At 32.1% G+C, this 25198-nt stretch overlaps 1 protein-coding gene and 1 long non-coding RNA gene across 15 annotated transcripts in view; one reads left to right on the top strand and one right to left on the bottom strand.

Annotated features, from left to right (window-relative positions):
* LOC141451921 (uncharacterized) overlaps nt 1-25198 on the bottom strand; it is a 75256-nt gene that overhangs the window by 45082 nt on the left and 4976 nt on the right. The gene's annotated exons all lie outside the window — the stretch shown is intronic.
* Nucleotides 169-24768, top strand: LOC141451917 (sodium-coupled monocarboxylate transporter 1-like). Of its 3 annotated transcripts, none has more exons than XM_074123739.1 (14): nt 169-329; nt 12596-12785; nt 15101-15260; nt 15605-15670; nt 15774-15825; nt 16658-16725; nt 19716-19870; nt 19965-20105; nt 20585-20693; nt 21859-21968; nt 22089-22272; nt 22463-22549; nt 22625-22773; nt 24160-24768. In XM_074123739.1, the coding sequence occupies exons 2-14, from the start codon at nt 12604-12606 to the stop codon at nt 24410-24412; spliced, it is 1716 nt and encodes a 571-aa protein (XP_073979840.1). In that variant the 5' UTR covers nt 169-329; nt 12596-12603; the 3' UTR covers nt 24413-24768. The 3 variants fall into 3 exon arrangements, with proteins under 3 accessions (XP_073979840.1, XP_073979838.1, XP_073979839.1); XM_074123737.1 differs by lacking the exon at nt 169-329 and adding an exon at nt 11279-12497; XM_074123738.1 differs by lacking the exon at nt 169-329 and having other exon boundaries at nt 11279-12785.

Raw genomic sequence — 25198 nt, 5'->3', positions numbered from 1 at the left:
TTAAAAATATGACTGTTGATAAAACTATCTGACATTAATTGAGTGTTTTATATTGTTTGTGTGTTTTGGTGTTTTATTTTTAATACAAAAGGCATTAGGGTATACCCTTTTTTTTAGCACTCTAATGTTAGTTCACAATTAGAGTGAAGTTTAGTTAGATAATTGTTTACTTAGACTGTTACACAATAGCCAAGTAACATCGTAATGTATTGTAATGGTTATTAAGTTTTAGTGTTAAAATAATAACGACAGTAAAATTAATGTCTCTAAAAATTGATGCAACAGTAAGTACCCAACTGGGCTAGTGGAACGAAGAAAAAGAATAAAAGGTAAAACTTAAATATTTCTCACTTCAATTTCTTAACTTGAACTTAGCTTAAATTAATCTGTACTTCATGGATAAACCTACAAAGATCTACCATATAAAGTAATCGCCATTTTATTTTTCCAGGCGGGGCCTAACGGCCAACTACCAATTATTTGAATTTATTTCGTCTTCATACAATATACAATATAAACTAAAACATATTTTCTTAATATCGAACAACAAAACCAGAAGATACAACTGCTTGCAAGCGTCGCCAAGGTCGGGACCATTGCCACTTACATATAATCCTTAACAAAAACTTACAGTTTTAAAAGTTAAGTATAAGGGTTGATTAAACGCCAAAAGGTACACAAATCAGCAGTTCCCAACATTTCATTAATACTTCATTGATATAATTTAAGTAATTTTACTGCATTAACTTTTCCTTCACATTTTTTAGAATTTATTAGATGTCACAGACCCTTATGCTGGCCATTTTCGTCTACAAAATATTTACTCAAGTAGCACACCATTTAACTTAGATTGACTGTAATATCTATTTATCTATAATAATCAAACTATTAATCACAGGTGAAAAAGAAAACGTTATAAAAAATATAAAAAAAATAAGAGGCTAAAAAATTCATAAACTTTTTTTACATCAATGATTTTATGCATTTATTTTTATTTTTAAATAAAAATCATTGGTTTAAGTTCATTCTTCGATTAAAGTAATTGTTATTTTATGTTGTAGTCAAACGTTTGTAATAATAGGTAATAATTATCTGGCTTTATCGCAAATAATATAGTTTTCTTCAATTACATTCTCAATCTAGGTGTTCTTCCCACAATGTTATATATATGTAATATAAAATAAAGAAAATAAAGATATGCATATTTTTAGGACAGCTAATTATTCCAGTATTTTACCATAAGTAAAATTAGGGGGACTAAATTAAATTACAATTGAGAAATGAGTAAATATTGTTGAATAATCTACTTGTTATTAAATGTATGTTATTTGTGCTCACGAATATTTCGGTAAGACGAATTTAAGACTGAAATATTGTTTTGAATCCTCCGTGATTGAAATTTAAAAAGTGGCCGACTCTAACTTTGTTTTTATCTACTTTAACATGCATGTATATGTGACTACTCAGAATAATTCATCACTCATTTTATCATAATTATAATAAGAAAATATTATGAATGAACTGGCCAGCATAAGGGTCTGTGACATCTAATAAATTCTAAAAAATGTGAAGGAAAAGTTAATGCAGTAAAATTACTTAAATTATATCAATGAAGTATTAATGAAATGTTGGGAACTGCTGATTTGTGTACCTTTTGGCGTTTAATCAACCATTATACTTAACTTTTAAAACTGTAAGTTTTTGTTAAGGAGATTTTTGTACCTTTTGGATAGATTTTCCTTTTTGTCTATTTGCAAAGTTACGTCTGCTTTACAGATTTTTTAAAATTTGGAATAAGCTATTCTATCATTATAACCTGATAAGGTGTTAACTACCACTGGAGAGATCTTTTTAAAGAATGATTATAGTTGCGGTCCCCAAACCATCCTCAATAACCATTTTTTTGAGAAAGCGTTTTGAATAAAATCCTTAACAAAAACTTACAGTTTCAAATGTTAAGTATAAGGGTTGATTAAACACCAAAAGGTACACAAATCAGCGTGTACCCAACATTTCATTAATACTTCATTAATAGTCAAGTAATTCTACTGCATTAATTTTCATTAATAAGTTATTTTTTAGAATTTATTAGATGTCACAGACCCTTATGCTGGCCATTTTCGTCTACAAAATATAATATGTTCAAGTAGCCCTGTAGATTGACTGTAATATCTAGTTATTTATAATAATCAAACTATTAATTACAGGTTAAAAAGAAAAACGTTACAAAAAATAAAAAAAAAAATATGAGGCTAAAAAATTCAAAACTTTTTTTTATAAAAAACTTACATTAATGATTTTATTTCATTTATTTATTTTTATTTTTAAATAAAAATCGTCGGTTTAAGTTCATTCTTCGATTAAAGTAATTGTTATTTTATGTAGTAGTCAAACGTTTATAATAATAGGTAATAATTATCTGGCTTTATCGCAAATAATATAGTTTTCTTCAATTACATTCTCAATCTAGGTGTTCTTCCCACAATGTTGTATATATGTAATATCGGTAAGACGAATTCAAGACAGTAGCCTACTCTAACTTTGTATTTTTCTACTTTAACATGCTTGTTCATATATATGTAGATATGCATATTTTTAGGACAGCTAATTATTCCAGCATTTTACTATAAGTAAAATTAGGGGGACTAAATTAAATTACAATTGAGAAATGAATAATTGTTGTTGAATAATCTACTTGTTATTAACTGTGTGTTATTTGTGCTCACGAATATTTCGGTAAGACGAATTCAAGACAGTAGCCTACTCTAACTTTGTCTTGTTCTACTTTAACATGCATGTACATATATATGTGATTTATCATAATTATAACAAAAAATATTATAAATGAAGTGGCCAGCATAAGGGTCTGTGACATCTAATAAATTCTAAAAAATAACTTATTAATGAAAATTAATGCAGTAGAATTACTTGACTATTAATGAAGTATTAATGAAATGTTGGGTACTCGCTGATTTGTGTACCTTTTGGTGTTTAATCAACCCTTATACTTAACATTTGAAACTGTAAGTTTTTGTTAAGGAGATTTTTGTACCTTTTGGATAGATTTTCCTTTTTGTCTATTTTACAAAGTTACATATCTTCTTTACAGATTTTTTTAAAATTTGGAATAAGCAATTCTATCATTATAATCTGATAAGGTGTTAAGTCGGAACCGTAACTACCACTGGAGAGATCTTTTTAAAGAATGATTATAGTTGCGTTCCCCCAAACCATCCTCAATAACAATTTTTTTGAAAAAGCGTTTTGAATAACATAGGAAGGTATTTATACGTAAATAGCAAAATTAAACTGCGATTTCAGTACTTCCTTTTAAGAGGAGTAAGAAAAATAAACTACGATTGCAGTACTTCTCCCTAAAAGGCAAAGAGGCAAAGATTTTTTAATCGAACGACAATTCATTGATTTAAATTGGTTCACTCATTGATAATTTAAACGATTGCAGTACTTCCTCTTAGTAGGTGCAAGAGCATCAGCAACGTAGAGGAGCTTTAACCACTTATTCGAGCTGAATTTTATCAAAATCGGATTTAGCGTTATAGAAATATTGGTAATAATAGTTTTAGAAAGGGCCTTATTTGGGTGGGGCAAACTCCCCTCCTTATGAGGCACGGCGTCGAGACTTTTAAAGTGCAAATCTGTACAAAATTTCGATTCGAATGACACTTCATTCATGAAAATCGGTTCACGTGTCGATAATTTGCAACGATCGCTATACTTCCCCTCAACAAGTGGAAGAGCTGATCGCCGCTTTAATGTTACGTAGGGGAGCCCTAACCCTATCATCCTACCAAATTTTATCAAAATCGGGCCAAGATTTACAGAGTAATTAGTAATAATAATTTTCGAGGGGGCCTTACATTAAGGGGGCTAACTCCTCTCTTGTTTAATGTACAGCGTCGAGACCCCCAAAAGGCACATCTACATAAAATTCCGAATCGAATGACACCTCATTCATGAAAATCGGTTCACGCGTTTAGGCGCTACGTTGTTTACAAAAAAGGTAACAACAAGAACAACAAGAAGAAGAAGAAGAAGAAGAAGAAGAACAAGAACAAGAACATTTTTTGAAAAAGCCGTTTTTGCTCATTTTCGGCAACTTTTTTCTCGAAACCTATTAGATCTGGGTGGTTGCAAAAAAATTACAGTTATAAAGGAGGATTTGCCCTATATTATAAAGAAAATTTGGGAATTTTATCTTTTATAGAAAAATAGAAAAAAATTGTCAAAGTTGGGTGTTTTTCAACGTTACACTTTTTCGTGCAGTTTTTGATGGTCAACCCTTATACAACTGTCCTACCGGACAGTTTTAATAGGAAGGTATTTGTACGTAAATAGCAAAATTAAACTGCGATTTCAGTACTTCCTTTTAAGAGGAGCAAGAAAAATAAACTGCGATTACAGTACTTCTCCCTAAAAGGCAAAGATTTTGAATCGAACGACAATTCATTGATGTAAATCGGTTCACTCATTGATAATTTTAACGATTGCAGTACTTCCTCTTAGTAGGTGTAAGAGCATGATGGCACTTCACAGCCACATAGAGGAGCTTTAATCACTTCTTCGTGCTAAATTTTATCAAAATCGGACTAAGCTTTGTAGAAATATTGGTAATAATAGTTTTAGAAAGGGCCTTATTTGGGTGGGGCGAACTCCCCTCCTTATGAGGCATAGCGTCGAGACTTTTAAAGTACAAATCTGTACAAAATTTCGATTCGAATGACACTTCATTCATGAAAATCGGTTCACGTGTCGATAATTTGAAACGATTGCTATACTTCCCCTTAACAAGTGTAAGAGCAGATCGTCGCTTTATTGTTAGGTAGGGGAGCCCTAACCCTATCATCCTACCAAATTTTATCAAAATCGGGCCAAGATTTACAGAGTAATTAGTAATAATAATTTTGGAGGGGGCCTTACATAAAGGGGGCTAACTCCTCTCCCATTCAATGTACAGGGCCGAGACCCCCAAAAGGCACATCTACATAAAATTCCGAATCGAATGACACCTCATTCATGAAAATCGGTTCACGCGTTTAGGCGCTACGTTGTTTACAAAAAAGGTAACAAGAACAAGAAGAAGAAGAAGAAGAAGAACAAGACCAAGAACATTTTTTGAAAAAGCCGTTTTTGCTCATTTTCGGCAACTTTTTTCTCGAAACCTATTAGATCTGGGTGGTTGCAAAAAAATTGCAGTTATAAAGGAGGATTTGCCCTATATTATAAAGAAAATTTGGGAATTTTATCTTTTATAGGAAAAGAGAAAAAAATTGTCAAAGTTGGGTGTTTTTCAACGTTACGCTTTTTCGTGCAGTTTTTGATGGTCAACCCTTATACAACTGTCCTACCGGACAGTTTTAATTATAAATTAAATTTAATCTTCAAATTTATTCACTTACTGTACTTTAAGCAAAAGTAAATAATAATACTGATTAATATGATAATATTAATAATACCTAGGTCCTGGAGGCCATATTAAAAATATCTTAATTTTTACCTAAAATAATATAATATAAATAATGGTTTTGGTTTTTTTCGACCGTTGTTGATAGATGATTTTTGAAGATTAAATTTAAACTAAACAATTAAGGTTTTTAGTTACCAACACCAACACGATTGCAAAACTAAAAAAACCCTAATGATACCTTATCTGCTCTAACTAAACACCATCTACTTTCAACACGAATTTGACTTTGACAACACTTCCTTACTTGCAACCAACACCAACAGCAACAAACGGAACATATTAGAAATGATACACATTAAAAAACAACAAAAATCCATCAACTTTAGGACAGACACAATTGGTTTTCATTTTATCTATATCAGTGTAATATTCCTTTTGTACAGACCCTGAAGAAGAAAGTAAAAATTACCGAAACGTTGGTATAAAGCAAAAAAGTTGTTTTTATTCAAGACCGCACCTCGATATTCACCAAAAATCATAACATAAATAAGTCACTTATTCCTTTGTAATTAACAAATCAATCTATTAAAACAGGACATCCAAAATAAATCTAAACTAAACTCTCAAACATAATCGTATACTGACTTAATCACTATATTTTATTAAACTAATAATTGTATTATACATTTAACAACTTCCCTCTAAGTTCGTAAGTCACTTTACAATAATTTATCAAGCTGATCCAGCCAGCTCCTTTAAGAAGATCTATCATTTCTTCAATCAATACATTTTTTTTTTCTTGAACCATTTTTCTTTTAGTATCGCTACAACGCGGACACGCAACCAAGAAGTGATGTAACGACTCTATTTCATTTAAACGACAAAAGGAGCATAAATTATTTGTATTTAATTTAAAAGCTGCCTTACACTTTCTAAAGGGGAGGCTACTATTTAAATAGCTCTTAGTACCCAAATCAAATTGCAGGCTCCACAATGATCATAGAACTCTAAATTATTTAGATCCAAAACAAGTTTTTCCTTAAACTTTTTTCTTAAATTTTTGCGTATTTCCAAAAAAATACAATTCCCCACTCATGCATATTCTCCATAGATAGCATCTTGCCCATATTTAAATTATTAATCGTGTTATTATTTTCATTGAACCACGATAGGTTATTTTCAATAATATTTATTGCCAGTTTTTTAGTAAGCCGGTCGTCTGGTACCTGGAAAACTCTACAGATATAATTATGATGTAATCTAAGGGTATAAGTGTGTATAAGGGTGTGGCGACCCACTGTTGGCACGAGACGGCCTCGGGCTCCTCCGAGGCGAAAATGTGTTTTAGTTGATTTATTTCTATTTTTATTCATTTAAATATTATACACATGTTTTTTTGTCAATAAGACACATGTAAGTTTTCATAAAACACCAGGAGCTGTTAAGAAGTAAAAATAGATTGTATGTACGAAGTTACGAGAAATACATCGTTAAAGATACATATTTGTGGTTCTTATTTTACGCATAACCACAAGGGCATTAAATGAGTTTCCAGATATAGGAAGGCCGAAGGCGTATAAATAAATTGGCAACCTAAACAATTGCCAACTACCAATTAGGTGTCGTGGACGGGGGGCGGAAGCTCATACTTTATTATAAACAATTTTTTGTAACAAATAAAAAGTAGTCATGGGCGGGATTCGAATTGGCGACCTCCAAGACACAAAGCCACACTCTTAACCACTAGACCAACACCCGCCCCTAGAATTATATCTCCATTTGTTCTAAGAGTAATAATTACCCTATATTGGTTCGGTCGTCCAGCTCTGATTATCTCTCTCACTCTATCTATCTATCTATTATAGGTACCCTAATTCCAATCTTCCTGGTAAAATGTTTCAGTTAAAAGTAGGCATAGTTTAATTAAAATCCGTGGAGTCATTTTCTGGTAAATCATAAAAGAGTTGAAAATTGAAGGGGTACTTCCGCTTAAGGGATGTTAATCTGCAGTCTGCTGGGTGGGGCGCAATCGAAATATCAAGTTTTAAGTTTGCTCTTATTTTAGTCGCTTTAGTTTATATTCAAGCACAGAGACATTGGCCATTTTCCAAAAAAAAGAATTTTTCCGACCACAGGGAATCTGAAAACGGAAGTTTCAGGTGAAAACGCAACAAAACATTCTTAAGGAAAATTTATATGACTTTCACTTAATCTTAGCGCATGTCATCATAAATGTCATGATGACATGCATTGTGTGACTTTAAATTTATCACCTTCATATCGCTATCACAATAATTTTGTGTTAATAACAAAAGCATTGAGTCACAACAATAACGGTATTAAGCTGTAATATAACAGTATTAAGCTCTAATATAACAGTTATTAAGCTCTATTATTATTATTATTATTTTATTGAGAAATCATATATATACATAGGCAAAGTAGATTTAAAAAATAAATAAAGCAATGGCAAAGCCGTCTGCTTGAGTGCACTGCTTACATATAAATTAAAAAATACGAAATATTCTATAACATAAATAAAGTAAATTAATATAAAATTTAAATAAAATAAAGTAAATTAATATAAAATTTAAATAAAATAAAGTAAATTAATATAAAATTTAAATAAAATAAAGTAAATTAATATAAAATTTAAATAAAATAAAGTAAATTAATATAAAATTAAAATAAAATGAACTAAATTAATAATTTCTTTGCATTCCACTGAGATATAAAGAACAATTTTATATTAAATCAAATTCAATCAAACGCAAAATAAAGAGTGGGAAAAAACAAAATGAACAGAATTACATATCGGAAATCCAGGAGTACCTTGCCTTCCAAGCATGGCGAGCGTAACGGATAATTGGACGAGGATCTGATTGGCCAGTTAAAGAAGAAATAATATCCTCTCTGGAGAGTGTACTCTTACGGAAATAAACAAGGCGAAATTCTCTTAACAAAGGACACTCTCCAAGAAAGTGATACACCTCCTCTCGCGTACCACAGTTACACAGAGAACACTTTTCCAAATCAGGGTCTCTGCCTATCCAAGGCCTATAATTTAAGTAGAGAAGTTCTCCCCTCAGCTTAAGAAACCAGCGCAATTCCAGGAATGTTAAACTTTCAGAAAACTCTGCCGTGGTGCAATGTCTGTATTCTGCGATTAAGTATCTGTACAGAACAAAACGCTCCGATTGAACCGCACGGTTCACACATTCCTCCAGATGAGACTCCTTAATACTTCTGGACAACAAATCCAGCTGGGCACGCCAACCATGCAAGGAATCCAAAGAGCCTTCAAAACTGAGGTTATTTGATTGGAAGAGAGTAAGCCAATGCTTGTACCAATAGGTTTTCTTTTCAATTATTTTAAGAGCAACTATTCTAGGAAGTCTGTGTGCAGGAAGAGATAATACCTTAAGGCAATACTTTACATGGAGATTGAATGTATATACTTCCAGCGGTTCCAAACAAAACTCTATGGACAGAAGGTAGTTTGGGGTAGCGGACGGTAAAGCAAATAATTTCTTTATAAAATATCTTTGAAACTTTTCCAGTACCTCAAACGCACGAAACCCCCAGACCTGAGCGCCATAACACACAATAGCTCGAGAGACAGCTCTGAAAGCCTGGAACTTAGCCTGCAATGGTACATTTCCACTTATAATAAAGTTGTTCCAAATTCTATTTAAACCCTGTTTTGCCTCAAGAGACTTTTCCCTCAAGGTGAGACCCAAAGGCTAGGCGGGGCGTAAGAATAACACAGAGGTATTTATATCTGTTTACAATATCAATTTTCTGACCTTTAAAATACCATTTTTCCGCAGAGGCAAATCTCCCGCCTTTCCGGAAAACCATAACTTTTGACTTCGATAGATTAACCGTCAAATTCCATTGATCACAATATGCTTCTAGAATTCTTATATTTCTTTGAAGGGTATGTGGATTGTCAGTTAACAAAACAAGATCATCCGCGTAAAGCAAGATGTTTATCTTCTTATTTCCGACCAACACACCTCCCTCCAAAAGCGACGGAAGATCATCAACAAACAGGGAAAATAAAATTGGGCTCAGCAAACAACCCTGTCTCACCCCAGAACCCACCCCAAAGAATTCCGAAATCGAAGATGCGTCGCGGACGGAACAGGCAGCAAAGGAGTATAACTTCTTCAAAATGCCCACGAACCTTGAAGAAACGCCCAAATTAAATAATTTAAGAAATAAAGAAGTATGTTCTACCGTATCAAATGCCGCCTTTAGATCAACAAAGAAGCAGTAGACCTTAGACCCTTTTTCTAAAAGCTTAAGGTTAATTAAGTTTGTTAAGACAAAAATATTATCAATTGCGGAATATCCCCTTCTAAAACCCGCTTGGAATTCAGTTAAAAGATCATTTTGTACCACAAATTGTTCCAAACGGCGGAGCAAGAGGGAGGTGAATATTTTAGCCATGGAGTTCAAACAGGAAATTCCCCTATAATTAACAACATCATTGACATCGCCATGCTTATAAAGCGGGAAAATAATTGATCTACCGAACGACGGAGGAACATCTCCTTGATCTAAAATATAATTAAAGAAAGCTAAAAGTCTCTCCATAAACGCAGAAGAAGCAAACATGTAGAATTCATAGGGAATGCGATCAGGTCCGGGAGCTCTATTGCGCTTAAGATTAGATATAGATAAAGAAAGCTCATCAAACGAGAAAGGGCAGTCCAAGGTAGGAGAAAAAATTAAAGGTTCTGCGTAGAGAGAAAGTGAAAGAACTGGAGGGTTGAGAAGAGATTTAAAATGGCCTACTAGTTGATCGATGGATATATCACCTCCGAGCACGTAGCTTTTTCTACGAAAGCGGTTTACTAAATTCCAAAACTGTTTGGAGTCCGTTGCAGCTTTAAAAAGTTCTAAAAATGACGAAAAATATTCTTTTTTCTGTGTGTCACAGACTGTAACATACTCTTTTTTGGCTTTCATATAAGCTACTTTTGCAATCAAAGAATCAGTTTTCCGAAATAGATTAAGGCATCTGAATGACTTTTTCCTTGCTACCAGACAACGGTAATTAAACCAGGGTTTTTTTTGAAAAGACTTAATTATAGAGTGAACAGGAGGTGGGGAGGGGCAAGCCTGTCTAATACAATCAGTAAGTGTATCTGCATAAACTTGATTAAAAGGAATATGATTTAATGAACCAAGGGCCGAATCCAGATTATTACAGTACACATCTTTATTACAATCTTTCCAAACCAGTTGAGGAATTAGAGGTAATGAGGTAGTATTTGATTCAACGTGGAGTTTAATAGTAAGGGAAAGCGGAAAATGATCTGAGAAAGTTTCATTGAGAATAGCGAAATGCTCAATAAAAGGTAAAAAATCAAAGGGCACACAACAAAGGTCGTTTACCGAACAACCCATGGGACCCACAAAGGTGAATTCACCACGACAATCACCTGGAAGGCGGCCGTTCAGTATTACAAAGTCATTATCGTTACAAAAATCAATAAATTTAATGCCATTTTTATTAATTACCTCATCTTTAGAAATTCTGGAGAGTGAACATTGAGGATTATTAGGAAATAAATCCTCTGAGAGAAGCTGAGAGTCACCAATCCGTACATTAAAATCTCCCAAAACAATAACATTCCTAGCTGCATCCAACTCAAAGGATTCAACAAGCTTGAAGAAATCCTCCTACCATCTTCATCAGAGCAACGCAAACCCATACGATTACACCAACTGAATTTCAAATTTTCCACCAACAAATAGCTTGAACGAAGTTTTACATTAAGATGACAGTTGAGTCTCAGAATTTCTCTTTGAATTAAGATAAGTTTACTCCGTTTCTTTCTGGTGACCTCAGGAAGATCTTGGTGAATAATAAAGCCCGTGCCTCGCAATATCTTCGTTGAATTAAGAATTTTAAATTTGTCTTGAGGGCGAGTGAACGACACCAACAAAGGCGTATTAGCATTGCTCAAGTGACCAAGAGGAAGGACATTAAAATGCTCACATGAAACTTCAACCTTCAAAATGTCATGACAAAATTCGTTGACCGCCAATTTCAGGTCCACTTGAGGGGAATAATTAATTCCTTTAAATATTAAGTTATTTCGACGGGCCGCAATCTCCAAGTCCTCTAACTTAGACTCAGCCTTATCGTGAACTGATTTCAAAGCTTCTATTTCTACCTTTAGGGCGGCATTTTCATCTTTAAGCAAACTTATTTCATTTTTAAGCGATACAAAATCTTCTTTGGTAGCAAGAGGAGCCAATTTCGCGTCTAACAAATTAGACAGCACCTCCTCCATCACTGAAATTAACCGAGGGCTACTCATGCCCACTTCCCCATAGTCTGGCATTTTTTCACAAGTACGTCCAGAATCACCCAATCCTTCAGAACCAGAAGTTGAAAACTTATTACTACTGAGTATAAAGACCTAAAATCAAAATTTCAATCTCAAAATTGAAAAACGATCATTCGGTGGACACTGGGCTGGTCGTAGACTTTTTGTTGACAAATTCTTTCACTGTTTTAATAAAGAGTGAACGTAGTACTTAAAATTATTTTTATTATTGACTGGAGAAAAAGAAGTGACCTTGATCTATATAACGCAGAATAGTTCAATAATCAGTAAATAATACCAAGCAGATCAGTCTTTGAACTTAGTGACGAATAGTAATGACTGTGAGAGGGGCCCCTGTCTCTTCTCTTTCCTTTGAAACTGAATTACCTCCAAACTGCACAATAATCTTCCCCTTCGCCCCACTTTCTGATTAGTAATTTACGTCACTTGAAAATACCTGTACTTGTATTCCTATTCCACCTTTATATAAAGTTATTTTAATTAATTAAACAAAAATGGCTCGATGAAAATTGTTGAAAATTCGCAAAACAATCAAAGGCACTTAAAACTCGGTTTCTGCAAATTTTTTAATTTAAACCAACACTTAAAACCACACTTTTTTTTAAAAAAAAATTACAGACATTAAACACACGATGTGCAGTGTACCACAGTCCAACTCGCACTCCGTTATTAAGCTCTAATATACCCGGAAACAAAAAGGAAGAGTAAATTATTATTTAACGCAGATTTTTTTTTTTTTTAAATAACTAACATTTAATTCTGATAAAATTTTAGTTCTGACTAAATTATTTTTCACATTTAGTGTCAAAAATGACTGAATTATTAACTATTGATTGGGTCGACTACACCATACTTGTGTTCATGTTAATATTGTCAACTGGTATCGGACTTTACAAGGGTATAAAAAGTAACAGATCGAACACTATAGAGGAATATCTGTTTGGCAGTGGCAACGTGCCAATAATACCAGTGGTTATGTCGAATATGGCCAGGTAAGATACACATTTGTACTTTCATTTTGTCTTATCTAAGTAAGAAGAAGTATTGTGGTTGTGTAGCCTTTTTTTAAAAGATTTTGACTTTACACGGGGAGTATCACTTAAAAAAAAAAAAAAAAAAAAATAAGCAGCGTACAAAATCAGTTAGAACATTAAGATAGTCATTATTATACCAACATAACACAAACTAGATCACCGAAAATGTAAGTTTAAATAAGTTAATATTCTGTTGCGGTCTTTTTTCGTGGATATCAACAAGAAACCTGACATTCTGAAACCGGATTGCCTCGTCACGACGTCATAAGGCCATCCTCTAACACAGTGATGGCGAACCAATGTCCCGCGGGTCAGACACTGACCCGCGCAAGCTTTTTCACTGACCCATAATTGCTAGGCAACCATTTGTTTGTTTACGCGGGTTGATTTAGATTTTCTAATTGTTGTGGATAATTTATGTTCCAGCTGTATTTTTTTCAATCACGCATTGACACAAAAGCAATTTAAGTGCTATCTACGTATAACCTTTAGTTTGATCATTACAGTTCTAAAGCGCAAATGACGACAAATGCTTTTGTAGTATTTGAAATAAAGCAAAAGTGTTTACAAAATATCAAATAAAATGTATAATTTTACACATATTTTGTTTGTTAAAAAAATCGATAACCCAAAGAAAATAACCATATTTAGATGTTTCTTCAGATTAAACACACTATTGTAAGATTTTTTTAGTTATGTTTGTAAAAAGAGACTTCCATAGCACTTGTTTCGTCCCGTTTTACCCCAGTTAAGCCAACTGAATTTTAAAGATGTTTAGTTTTGAAAATATTCAGTTTAAAATTTTTAAACTGTTTAACTCTTGTGCAAATGGGCATTAGTGACCCAAGAGCTAGTACTAAAAAAAAAAAATGAACAAAATTTCACCCACGTCTCAAAAAGGTTCGCCATCCCTGCTCTAACGTATTAATGTCCCACCCACGTATCAGGCAAACGTGACTAAATTAGCCTATACATACAGGACGTGCATAGGGGAAGATTCTTTCCCATCTCAGGATAGACAGCTCAAACTTAATACTTGTACAATTATTATCCTTTCCTTAATTAAGATTCCAGCCACTGAAAATCCCACTTGCCCGAATATAACTTTAAGTTTTTCACGAATCGGTATGGATGTATATACGAGGGTCGTTTGAAAAGTCAGTGCAAAAATAAAAACTACTTAATTTTTTGGGGTAAACCTTTTTTATTTTTCAACATAGTCTCCTTTTAGGCTTATACACTTCGTCCAACGCTGCTCTAGTTTGTTGATCCCTTCCGAATAATAGGATTTGTCCAAGTCTGAAAAATAGCCATTCGTTTCTGCAATCACAATCAACCTTTTCCAGGTAGTCGATGAGGATTATTCCTTGCGAATCCCAAAAGACAGTCGCCATAATCTTTCCGGCCGAAGGAACGGTCTTCGCCTTTTTTGGCGCAGATTCCCCCTTGGTAACCCATTGTTTAGATTGTTCTTTGGTCTCAGGAGTGTAGTGATGTATCCATGTTTCATCCACAGTAACGAAACGACGCTTAAAGTCCTGCGGATTCTTCTGGAACAGCTGCAAACCGTCCTTGCAACACTTCACACGATTTCGTTTTTGGTCAAGCGTGAGCAATCGCGGCACCCATCTTGCGGATAGCTTTGTCATGTCCAAATGTTGATGCAAAATATTATGTACCCGTTCATTCGAGATTCCCACAGCACTAGCAATCTCACGCACCTTCACTCTTCTGTCATCCATCACCATATCATGGATTTTATCAATGATTTCTGGAGTAGTAACCTCAACAGGGCGTCCAGAACGTTCAGCGTCACTTGTGCCCATATGGCCACTCCGAAAATTTTGAAACCACTTATAAACTGTTCTAATCGAAGGTGCAGAGTCACCATAATGTTTATCAAGCTTCTCTTTAGTCTCCTGAGGCGTTTTGCCTTTCATAAAATAGTGTTTAATCAACACACGAAATTCTTTTTCGTCCATTTTTTGAAAATCACTCGACTTCCTCGATTCAAACGATTGCCAAACACAGAGAAATAGACCGATCTGGCTGAAACTTGGCGTGCGTTCTTCCAAGAGATGCTACTAACTAAACATAACCTCGATACGCGCCAGTGGTGCTATCTCTAACTTTGCACGGACTTTTCAAACGACCCTCGTATGTATTCGTTTTTCTCGACTATAACTGCAATGATCTTCTTTAAATTTGATTTTAGATCTTATAGTTTAGGAACTTACTTATTAATATAGATTAATCTACTTTTTGATTTCCAGTACTCTATCAAGCATTTTGATAGTTTTAATTCCATCAGAATCCTACTATTATGGAGCTCAATTAGTGTTTACAAGTATTGGAGAGTTTCTTGGTTATTTACTATTGTACTACTTCTTTTTACCAGTATTCTATTTTATGAAATTCACATCACTTTTTGAGGTAAGTAAAAAAATTACAAAATTAGAGTCGGTTAGTTTAGTGTGTAGTTTGAAATAAAATTCTCTACATCAAACTGATTAGTCAATCCAAGGGATTATACTACCAAAACTAAAATCGTTGTGGACGGAAGTATTTTCTTTGTTTTTTTTAATGAGAAATTCTTCTACTTTTCACTTTTAAAGGGTTCAAAATTCTGACTCAGTTTACAAATATCAATTTGTGCTTATTATAGTCGTAAGTCTGAGTAAATCAACCTCCAACATTGCTCAGCCTCTGGCTAGAATAATGTAACTTCAATATTTCAATAAAGAACAACAACATTACTAAAACTTAATTTTTTTCAGTATTTGGAACAACGTTTCGATAAAACCACCCGATTTTTGACCTCTGCTGTTTTCATCATTACACAGGTTTTTTCTAAAATCTTATTTAATAATTATTTAATTAATAATTAAGAAATTACCATAATTTAAAATTAATTTATTAAAAAAGAAACTATATTCTTTATTACAGATATTGTATGCAATAGTTGTTATGCACTCGTCCTGTGTTGCAATAATCCAAGGTAAATACTTCAATGTAACTGTTAATTATTTGCAGTAAATAATTATTACGGAATTTCTTGACAAGTTAATATTTCTATACAAATTTCTTGGTGACAGTTTTTATTGCATTTAATGTCTCTTCTATGTTAGGTTTCTTTTATTTAGTAGGGTCTTCAACAATTGTACAGTTAATAAGACTCATTATTTATAACATTTGTTAGTTAGTAATTAAGACTTCGCTTAGTAGATAAAAGAACAATTTAAATAAAATACTAATTAGTTAAGAAACTGTTTAAGTAAAGTTATCTAAATCGGTGGAAAATCGGTTTTATCTAGTTTAATTAAATGAAAATCTACTTAATTTTATTAAAAAGTTATGCAATTGATTAAAAGAAAAAAGAAAAACGTTCAATTCCATTGTAAAAGATTTCATTTTGTTTGAAAAACTGATTTGTTCAAAAAATAGACTTATTTTGTTTTGTTACAAACAGAAATACTATACAAATTGTTAGAAAGATTATTGATTAGTTGCAAAACGCGATAGAAATTGGTAGAAAGACTATTTAATTGGTTGCTAAATTAGATATAAATTGGAGGTCAGACTATTACATTAGTTGCAAAACAAGATATATAAATTGTTGGATAAACTATTTAATTGGTTGCTAAATACATATAAAAAGATATAAATTGGAAGAAAGACTATTCTTGAAACAAAAATTAAAATTAAAAATAAATAATTAAAACTCGTTTATTTGATTAATATGATTACTATTTGACGTTTATAAATTAAAAAAACTATTTCTAATATCAATTTAATTTTCTGTATTAATTAATAGTAAATATTTATTTTAGCAATTCCAATATCATTTTACGCACTTAGCAGTACTTTGTGTATACTCAGTGCACTTTATACAGCTCTGGTAAGTATTTATAAACTTTTGACTTTTGCTTTTAGTAGTGGCAGCTGGTGTTTAAAATTGTGACTTCAGCCCATAAAAATCTGTCAAAAAGGAAACGAGATATTTAGAGTTAAATTTTCGTTTCTTTTGAAACAGTGAAATCTTTAACTTCAAATATCTCAAAAACTACTCGATGGATTTTGTTTATATTTCACTTGTATATGGAGACAACTTTTGTCTATAATTGTATGAAATTTCGTAAAAATCTGTCAAAAAGGAAACGAGATATTTAGAGTTAAATTTTCGTTTCTTTTAAAACAGTGAAATCTTAAACTTCAAATATCTCAAAAACTACTCGATGGATTTTGTTTATATTTCACTTGTATATGGAGACAACTTTTGTCTATAATTGTATGAAATTTCGTAAAAATCTGTCGAGTAGTTAACGAGATATTTAGAGTTAAATTTTCATTTCGTTTGAAACAGTGAAATCTTTAACTTCAATTATCTCAAAAACTCCTTGATGGACTTTGATTATATTTCACCTGTATATGAAGACAACTTTTGTCTATAAATGTATAAAATTTCGTAAAAATCTGTCAAAAAGGAAACGAGATATTTAGAGTTAAATTTTCGTTTCTTTTAAAACAGTGAAATCTTAAACTTCAAATATCTCAAAAACTACTCGATGGATTTTGTTTATATTTCACTTGTATATGGAGACAACTTTTGTCTATAATTGTATGAAATTTCGTAAAAATCTGTCGAGTAGTTAACGAGATATTTAGAGTTAAATTTTCATTTCGTTTGAAACAGTGAAATCTTTAACTTCAATTATCTCAAAAACTCCTTGATGGACTTTGATTATATTTCACCTGTATATGAAGACAACTTTTGTCTATAAATGTATAAAATTTCGTAAAAATCTGTCGAGAAGGAAACGAGATATTTAGAGTTAAATTTTCGTTTCTTTTAAAACAGTGAAATCTTAAACTTCAAATATCTCAAAAACTACTCGATGGATTTTGTTTATATTTCACTTGTATATGGAGACAACTTTTGTCTATAATTGTATGAAATTTCGTAAAAATCTGTCGAGTAGTTAACGAGATATTTAGAGTTAAATTTTCATTTCGTTTGAAACAGTGAAATCTTTAACTTCAATTATCTCAAAAACTCCTTGATGGACTTTGATTATATTTCACCTGTATATGAAGACAACTTTTGTCTATAAATGTATAAAATTTCGTAAAAATCTGTCGAGAAGGAAACGAGATATTTAGAGTTAAATTTTCGTTTCTTTTAAAACAGTGAAATCTTAAACTTCAAATATCTCAAAAACTACTCGATGGATTTTGTTTATATTTCACTTGTATATGGAGACAACTTTTGTCTATAATTGTATGAAATTTCGTAAAAATCTGTCAAAAAGGAAACGAGATATTTAGAGTTAAATTTTCGTTTCGTTTGAAACAGTGAAATCTTTAACTTCAAATATCTCAAACACTGCTCGATGGATTTTGTTTATATTTCACTTGTATATGGAGGCAACTTTTGTCTATAATTGTATGAAATTTCGTAAAAATCTGTCGAGAACGAAACGAGATATTTAGAGTTAAATTTTCGTTTCGTTTGAAACAGTGAAATCTTTAACTTTTAAATATCTCAAACACTGCTCGATGGATTTTGTTTATATTTCACTTGTACATGAAGGCAGCTTTTGTCTATTATTGTATAAAATTTCGTAAAAATCTGTCGAGAACGAAACGAGATATTTAGAGTTAAATTTTCGTTTCGTTTGAAACAGTGAAATCTTTAACTTCAAATATCTCAAACACTGCTCGATGGATTTTGTTTATATTTCACTTGTATATGAAGGCAGCTTTTGTCTATTATTGTATAAAATTTCGTAAATAGTCGCGTAGTGAAAGAGATATTTAGAGTTAAATTTTGGTTTTGTCAAATTTCTTACTTTCATATCTCTCTTTGTATTTGTCTAATTTTAATGATTTCTTTGCCGAATAACAGAGATATGTTTTCTCTATTAGCATCGTAAATTGCATTTTTTTTAGTAAGAATAGTTACAGAGATATTGAAGGGTAAATTTTAGAGGTTTTCAAATGGGTTCAAATTTCAAACCTTTATATCTCTCTTTTTTATATCAATCCGATTTCAATGAATTCTTTACCGAATGATAGAGAAACGTTTTCTCTATATCCGACATAAATTGCATTTTGTCTATTATGAATAGTTTCAGGCCGGGCCGGAGTTTCCTATAGGCTAACTAGGCTTCAGCCTAGGGCCTCAAGATCAAGAGGGGCCTACATTCAAATTTTTTACAAAATTAAAATTACTCTATTTTAAAAACATAACATATTATATCTTAACATTTAACATATTGATATATATCACAGTAGTGATTTTTTTTATTATTTCTCATGTCATTTACAAACTTAAAAATAGGAGGTGAAATGTGGGGTAGCCTAGGGCCTCTTTTCATCTAAATCCGGCCCTGCTTGTATCTCTTTTTCGTCAAATAGGAAATTAATTTGGCTGTAATTCATTACGAAATCAAACAGAATTTTTTGTGTTTACCGAATCTCCAAAGCCCACTGACGCCTATATCGTTGGTTGCAGCTGGAATTTTGGGGTTGTAAGCTTGGCAACTTTAATGAAAAATAAATAAGTTTGGAAAAGAATTGGTTATTTTACATTTGTTTTGTAAACCTAGTTCTGCAACTAGACACGGAGTGCTGTCGCGCCACAATTCAAAATTCATATTTTTTTTTAAGTTTTTTTTTTTTTTATCCGAATGTTTCTTAAACAAAGATGAGCACTTACATGAAATCCATTTTAAGTGTTTAGAATACTATTATGATGTATATAACATTACAATTGCAATAATCTTTAATTGGAATGGCAACAGTGCTTTTCTAAGCACGATTCGCCGCCACTTGAGGCTTCTAATTTTTTTACTCTTGATCTAACATTTCTAATTGTCATTACTTTAGGGCGGATTACGCGGTGTCGTCTGGTCTGACACTATACAAGCAGTGTTCATGTACATTTGTATATTTACCATAACAATAGTTACTATTTACAATGTTGGCGGCGTAAGTACAGTGATTGATATTGCCAATAAGGGTGGTAGATTTGACGTATTCAAGTAAGTGATTTCATTTTTTTTTTGTAAATAAGCTTGAAAAATGTTATTTATTAAATTTATTTTTCACTAAAAAAAAAAATTTACAATTTTACAGTTTCGATCCAAGTCCATTTTCTAGATATTCAATCATGTCTCTCTTACTATATACAACGTTTTTTTCTATATTCAAAGTTTGTGCAAACCCTGGAATTATACAACGTCATCTGGCGCTTTCAAAATATCAAACAGCTAGAAGGTAAACAAATTGTAATTCTCTTATTATTAAGAAAATTTGGATTAGTTAAAAAAATACTGACCCAAATTCTTTCTGTCACTATAAATCGTTTAATGTGTGTTCACTGTAGATTTTTTTGATTAGTTTAATTTTATTCTAAAAATTAAATATTATAAAAGATAGATTTTATTCGTAGTAGAACGCATGTTTATTGAATCTCTGAACGGTTTCAGACGTTTATCTATTATCAGTGAACTCATTATTATCATCTTCTTCTGATGGTGAATGAAACTTCGAAACCGGTCAGGGGTCCAGTTAAAAAATGCAATCAACAACGGATAAAAATCAAAGATGTTATCTAGCATCAATTTGGTCCTGACCACATTTTCAACATTATAGAAGTTGTTATTAGTTTTACAAGTTGTTATTTTTGCTTGAAAGATAGCGTTATATAAGATAGATTATTTTCGATTAAAATGTCAACAAATCTACCATTTTAGAGTGGCACTGGTCAGTGGTATTGTTATTGCAGTAATAAAGACAGGAGCAGTAATATTCGGCATAGTTATTTATGCATCCTATCATGATTGTGATCCAATTTTAAGTAAGGTAAGTATTTCTGGTTTAATATTCAGTAATTTTTCCAGTGATTCAGATCATTGGTTTGACTTGTTGTTTTGTAAATGTTGTTTGTCTCTTAAATTCTTAAAAGTCAATTTCCAGAACTGCTTTATGGCAAATCTTCACTGCACGATAACTGAATTCATTTCTCAGTCTTTGTTTATTATTATTAATTAATTGTAAAATCTTGAAATTGAGCTCCTGGAATTGAGGAGAAATAATTTTAGAAAAACTGCTTGGGTAATTTATGAAAAGCTACCATTCAAGATCGTGGATAATCGTGTTTTCTCTTTTAATCTAAAATGTTTAGCATCTTGTTAAGTCAGCTGGATTTCCGTGTGCAGAGAAAGAATGCGTCTTTCGTTGTTGCTCATGAATATTCGTAGAAGTAGATAACACTTCGATCACCGGAGAGTGAGCTGTACGAGTAAGTAGCTCCTAGAAACAGAAAATCTAAGGTCTGGCAGCTAGATCAGAACCCGGCATCTCCTAGTGTGAGTCCAGGACACTGGGGGGCTAGTCCTTTCCCTAGTTAATATTGTATTTGTTATTTCTAAATTTGTTATTTCTGTTTATCCCATTCTAAGTAACAAAAGTGTAGAAATTAAGATGAATTTGACTCTAGTTAAGGCAGCATTTTATTATCTGAAAAATAGGTAAAAATTAATACAAGCTATTTCATTTTACCAAAACATTTGTTGTGTGCTCTGAACCTTGGCGCTTAATGGGCAGCTTCCAAAGCCGCCACTCAAATCTCTGCTTATTAATTAAGTTTAAAGTTCTTATTTACAGCTTTTTATTTAATTTATTATCCCTTATGATGTCGCAAAATTCTTGTCTTTATTACGCCCTTACGCCCATTACATTTCTCTTCTTAGGGTGTAGTTGTTTCTAATTCCTTATGCCTCAACAATGATGCATATTTGGTCAATACAACAGAAATGAATGTTGCTTTAGCACCGCCTTTATACAGCAAGCTTACCTCACTCTTATTGTTCTATCTATTCAATTAATTACTTTGCACTTCAGGTGTCAAGCCACCAAGTGTCAAAAATTAAAACTAAATAATTAACTGAATATTGATGAAAAACACTATTAACCCACTGGTAAAACTTTTGGCAAAATATCATAACGTATATTGATCAATTTCTAGAGCATTGAACATATAGATCAATTAGTGTCCTATCACGTAATGAAACTTAAGAACCAAATCCCTGGATTGACGGGAATATTTTTAGCAGGGATTCTGTCAGCTGCACTCAGGTATTCTATTCAGTAACTAGTTTTAAAGTTATTTCAATATTTACTCGTTATTTTTGCATATTGACTGCTATGATCACTAGCGCCATATTAAAGTTATTTTAATATTAAATACACTCACAGCTCTTTATCGACATCACTCAACACATTGGCTGGCATTGTGTTCGGAGATCTTGCTAAACCGTTCATACCTATCAAATGGACCAACAATCAGAACAATCTTTGTATTAAGGCAATAGTAGTCATCTCTGGATTAATAATTACCGCTGGAATGTTCATTTTGGACAAATCTACCGGAGGATTTCAAGTAAGTGAGTTATTCAACCTTCGGACAGTATAATCTCATTACACATGATACTTTCAATCAACGGACGGTGGGCTGTTAGAAGCACTTAGTGAGACCAGCTAGTCCATTCTCTATTTAATATTGTATTTGTTTTAATACAATAAATATTGTTTGCTCCATATTAAGCATTAATAAAATATTATGTTAACAGTTATTTACTACATTTACAAGCCTTACTTCCGGATTTATTGTATTCGTGTTTGCATTTGGATTATTCTGGAGAAAGTCTAACTCAAAGGTATAATTATTATTTAATATGAAAAGAAAAGATGAAAATAATAAGCAATTAAAAAAAAAATCCAAATTTTTTTAGGCAACTTTAGCTGGTGCAATTGTCGGAGTGATTACAACCGTTTGGATTGGCATAGGGAACCAAATTGCTACAGAAACTGGTCAGATAGAATATCTGCCTAAAATAGTCAGCATTGAAGGATGTCCTAATAATTTATCGCAAACTTTAGGGTGAGTAAAATAGTTTTAGAATTGTAAAAAAAAATGTTACAATCATGGCGTTATATCTTGAGGTTTAGCTAGTCGTTAAAACTAAAGCGAGGCGACAAACTTAACATATGTAAGAGATAAACATAGAGTTTATATTATAGGTTAAAAAAATCGTCGTACATATTGATTCCCTTACTGCCAGTAATTTGCATAGAGATATATCATCCTTCTCTGTTACTCTTTAAAGCATTGCACTTGCACATGCACCTTACATTGTTCTCTTGTCATTGTTTTCTAACAAGACGAATCCAGTTTTCCTTATTCACCATCCTCTCTTCTGAGAATATATGCTTATTTTTAAAATAAATAGGCAAATAAGAGAGAGGGGGCACCTATGAACAGTTTTAATTTCTCGCCAAATATTTAAAACATTTATTATTGGTAATTTTCTCCATATTTTTGTGGTAGACCTGTTGTATGTACAATTGACAGAGTTTCCCTTCCGTTTTCATTGTTTGTAAAGTCCAGAATTGAGGAATGTTATATTTTGTAAGGTGGAAGTAAAAATTTTTGTTGCAGCTTTGGGAAGTGTATTGTGAAGATTGTAGTGGACAAGGTGTGTTAGTATTGTTAGTCCCCATATTAACATTTTCGAATTCGTATTTTTAAATCTAGTATTTACAAAAGCCTATTTGCTTGCAAAAAAAAGTGTTGGATATTATATTTACTTTTATGGAAGGAGAGGGAGGCACATTTCAACATCACAGTTAAAATGTGCCCTATCGACCTGCAAGTTTGTGACTTTTTTTCTGTTTAATCGCAGAGAAGGGGAAAGTGGTCCGAACCTACTACATTAAGAAGCGCAACAAACTGAATATTTTGATCAAACTTCCTAAACCCATCATTTCGGGCACATCCCGACAACATCCCGAACTGAATCATTCTTGATTTTTGAACTAGATTTCAGTGGTTTAAAAGAGAAAGTAATGTAGTAGTGAGAGAAATAACTGATAGAAGATAGATTCAGTGTAAAGTAATATCATTTCTTTCTATTTTATATTGTGTTCAAAGATAGCCTCCACCAGTGGGGCAGATATTAACATTTGACACAATATTTTTAAAATGAATAAATATAGATATGTACCAACTGTTTATTGATATAGATCTGTTAAGAAGACTTGAAAGTTGTAGAAAACAAAATAAAAAGTTTCAATAATACGATTCTGTGCACTCTGTAACACAAAATGTAAATTCTGTTCAAATGTGCCCCCCTCTCCCCTAATTAAAACTGTCCGGTAGGATGGTTGCATAAAGGTTGATCGTCAAAAACTGCACGAAAAAGCGTAACGTTGAAAAACACCCAACTTTGACAATTATAACTAATCACCATAATATTTATTGTTACAGTGTCACAACCTACGGTTCATTGGACTACTGGACTCCAGTTATATTTGCCGATGATGTGCCATATCTATATAGAATATCATTCAGTCAACTAGTTATCCTAGGCTTAATTGTCAGCATAATTGTAGGATTATTAGTGTCGCTATTCACCCGAAATGACAAGAACATTCCGGATTCTTTGTTGATACCACAGATTAGAAGAAATGTTCAAAATGCTGAATATATTCCATGTAATCATGAAGAGAGGGCTCAATAAATGTGGAATATCACGAGCTGGAAGAAAGCTAAATCTGAATCAGTACAGCAGAAGACTTTTTAAGACTTGTTTTAATTATTAATTTTATACTTTTATTTATAAGACTTTTTAAAAATTTGTAAGTGCGATTAAGAATTAAGATTAAGTGTCCATCACACTCAGTTCATGAACTGACAAGAGAGAAGATCCACCAACCCATAATAGTTTTTATGAACACTAGTTAGGGATAAACTATTTTTATGTCTAAATTGTTTAGTTAATGATGTAAAATAGTACATTGTAAATTAGCCCAGAAGATTGCAAATTAGTCCCTCGATTAGAAAGCTCGGCATAATAAAAATATATCATGAATGTAAGTGGAATTTGTTTTTTTCATCCTATTTATTTTGTTTATGCAACCTCTACGTTTCTTTCACGAACGCAGAGCTAAAGTTTCGTCTTCACCAACCACGCAGAGGGCCGAACTCATAATCACAGCTACACATAAACAATAATTGGTCAAGACAGAGTGTGTGAATGTGTTCATCTTTTTTAGTTAATTTTTTTGTTATTTTATTTAATTTATTATTATCTTTGTTTTTGTGAGCATATTTCCTTATGGTAAAAATGTTTTGCGACCCATTAAGACGGTAAACAGTTTTTTATAAGCACTAGTTAGATATAAACTATTTTTATGTCTAAATTTATTCAATATTTACATGTTTAAAAATAGTTAGAAACTTTTAATAGTTTGTTGATAAAATTATCTGCCATTAATTGTGTGTTTTATATGGTTTGTGTGTGTTT

This window comes from Rhodnius prolixus, unplaced genomic scaffold (genome assembly GCF_049639745.1).
Source record: "Rhodnius prolixus isolate KJV_2025 unplaced genomic scaffold, Rpr scaffold_14, whole genome shotgun sequence".
In the NCBI taxonomy this organism is placed as follows: Eukaryota; Metazoa; Arthropoda; class Insecta; order Hemiptera; family Reduviidae; genus Rhodnius; species Rhodnius prolixus.
The sequence above is the reverse complement of the archived record's forward strand: the minus strand, read 5'-3'. Positions and strand labels throughout refer to the sequence as shown.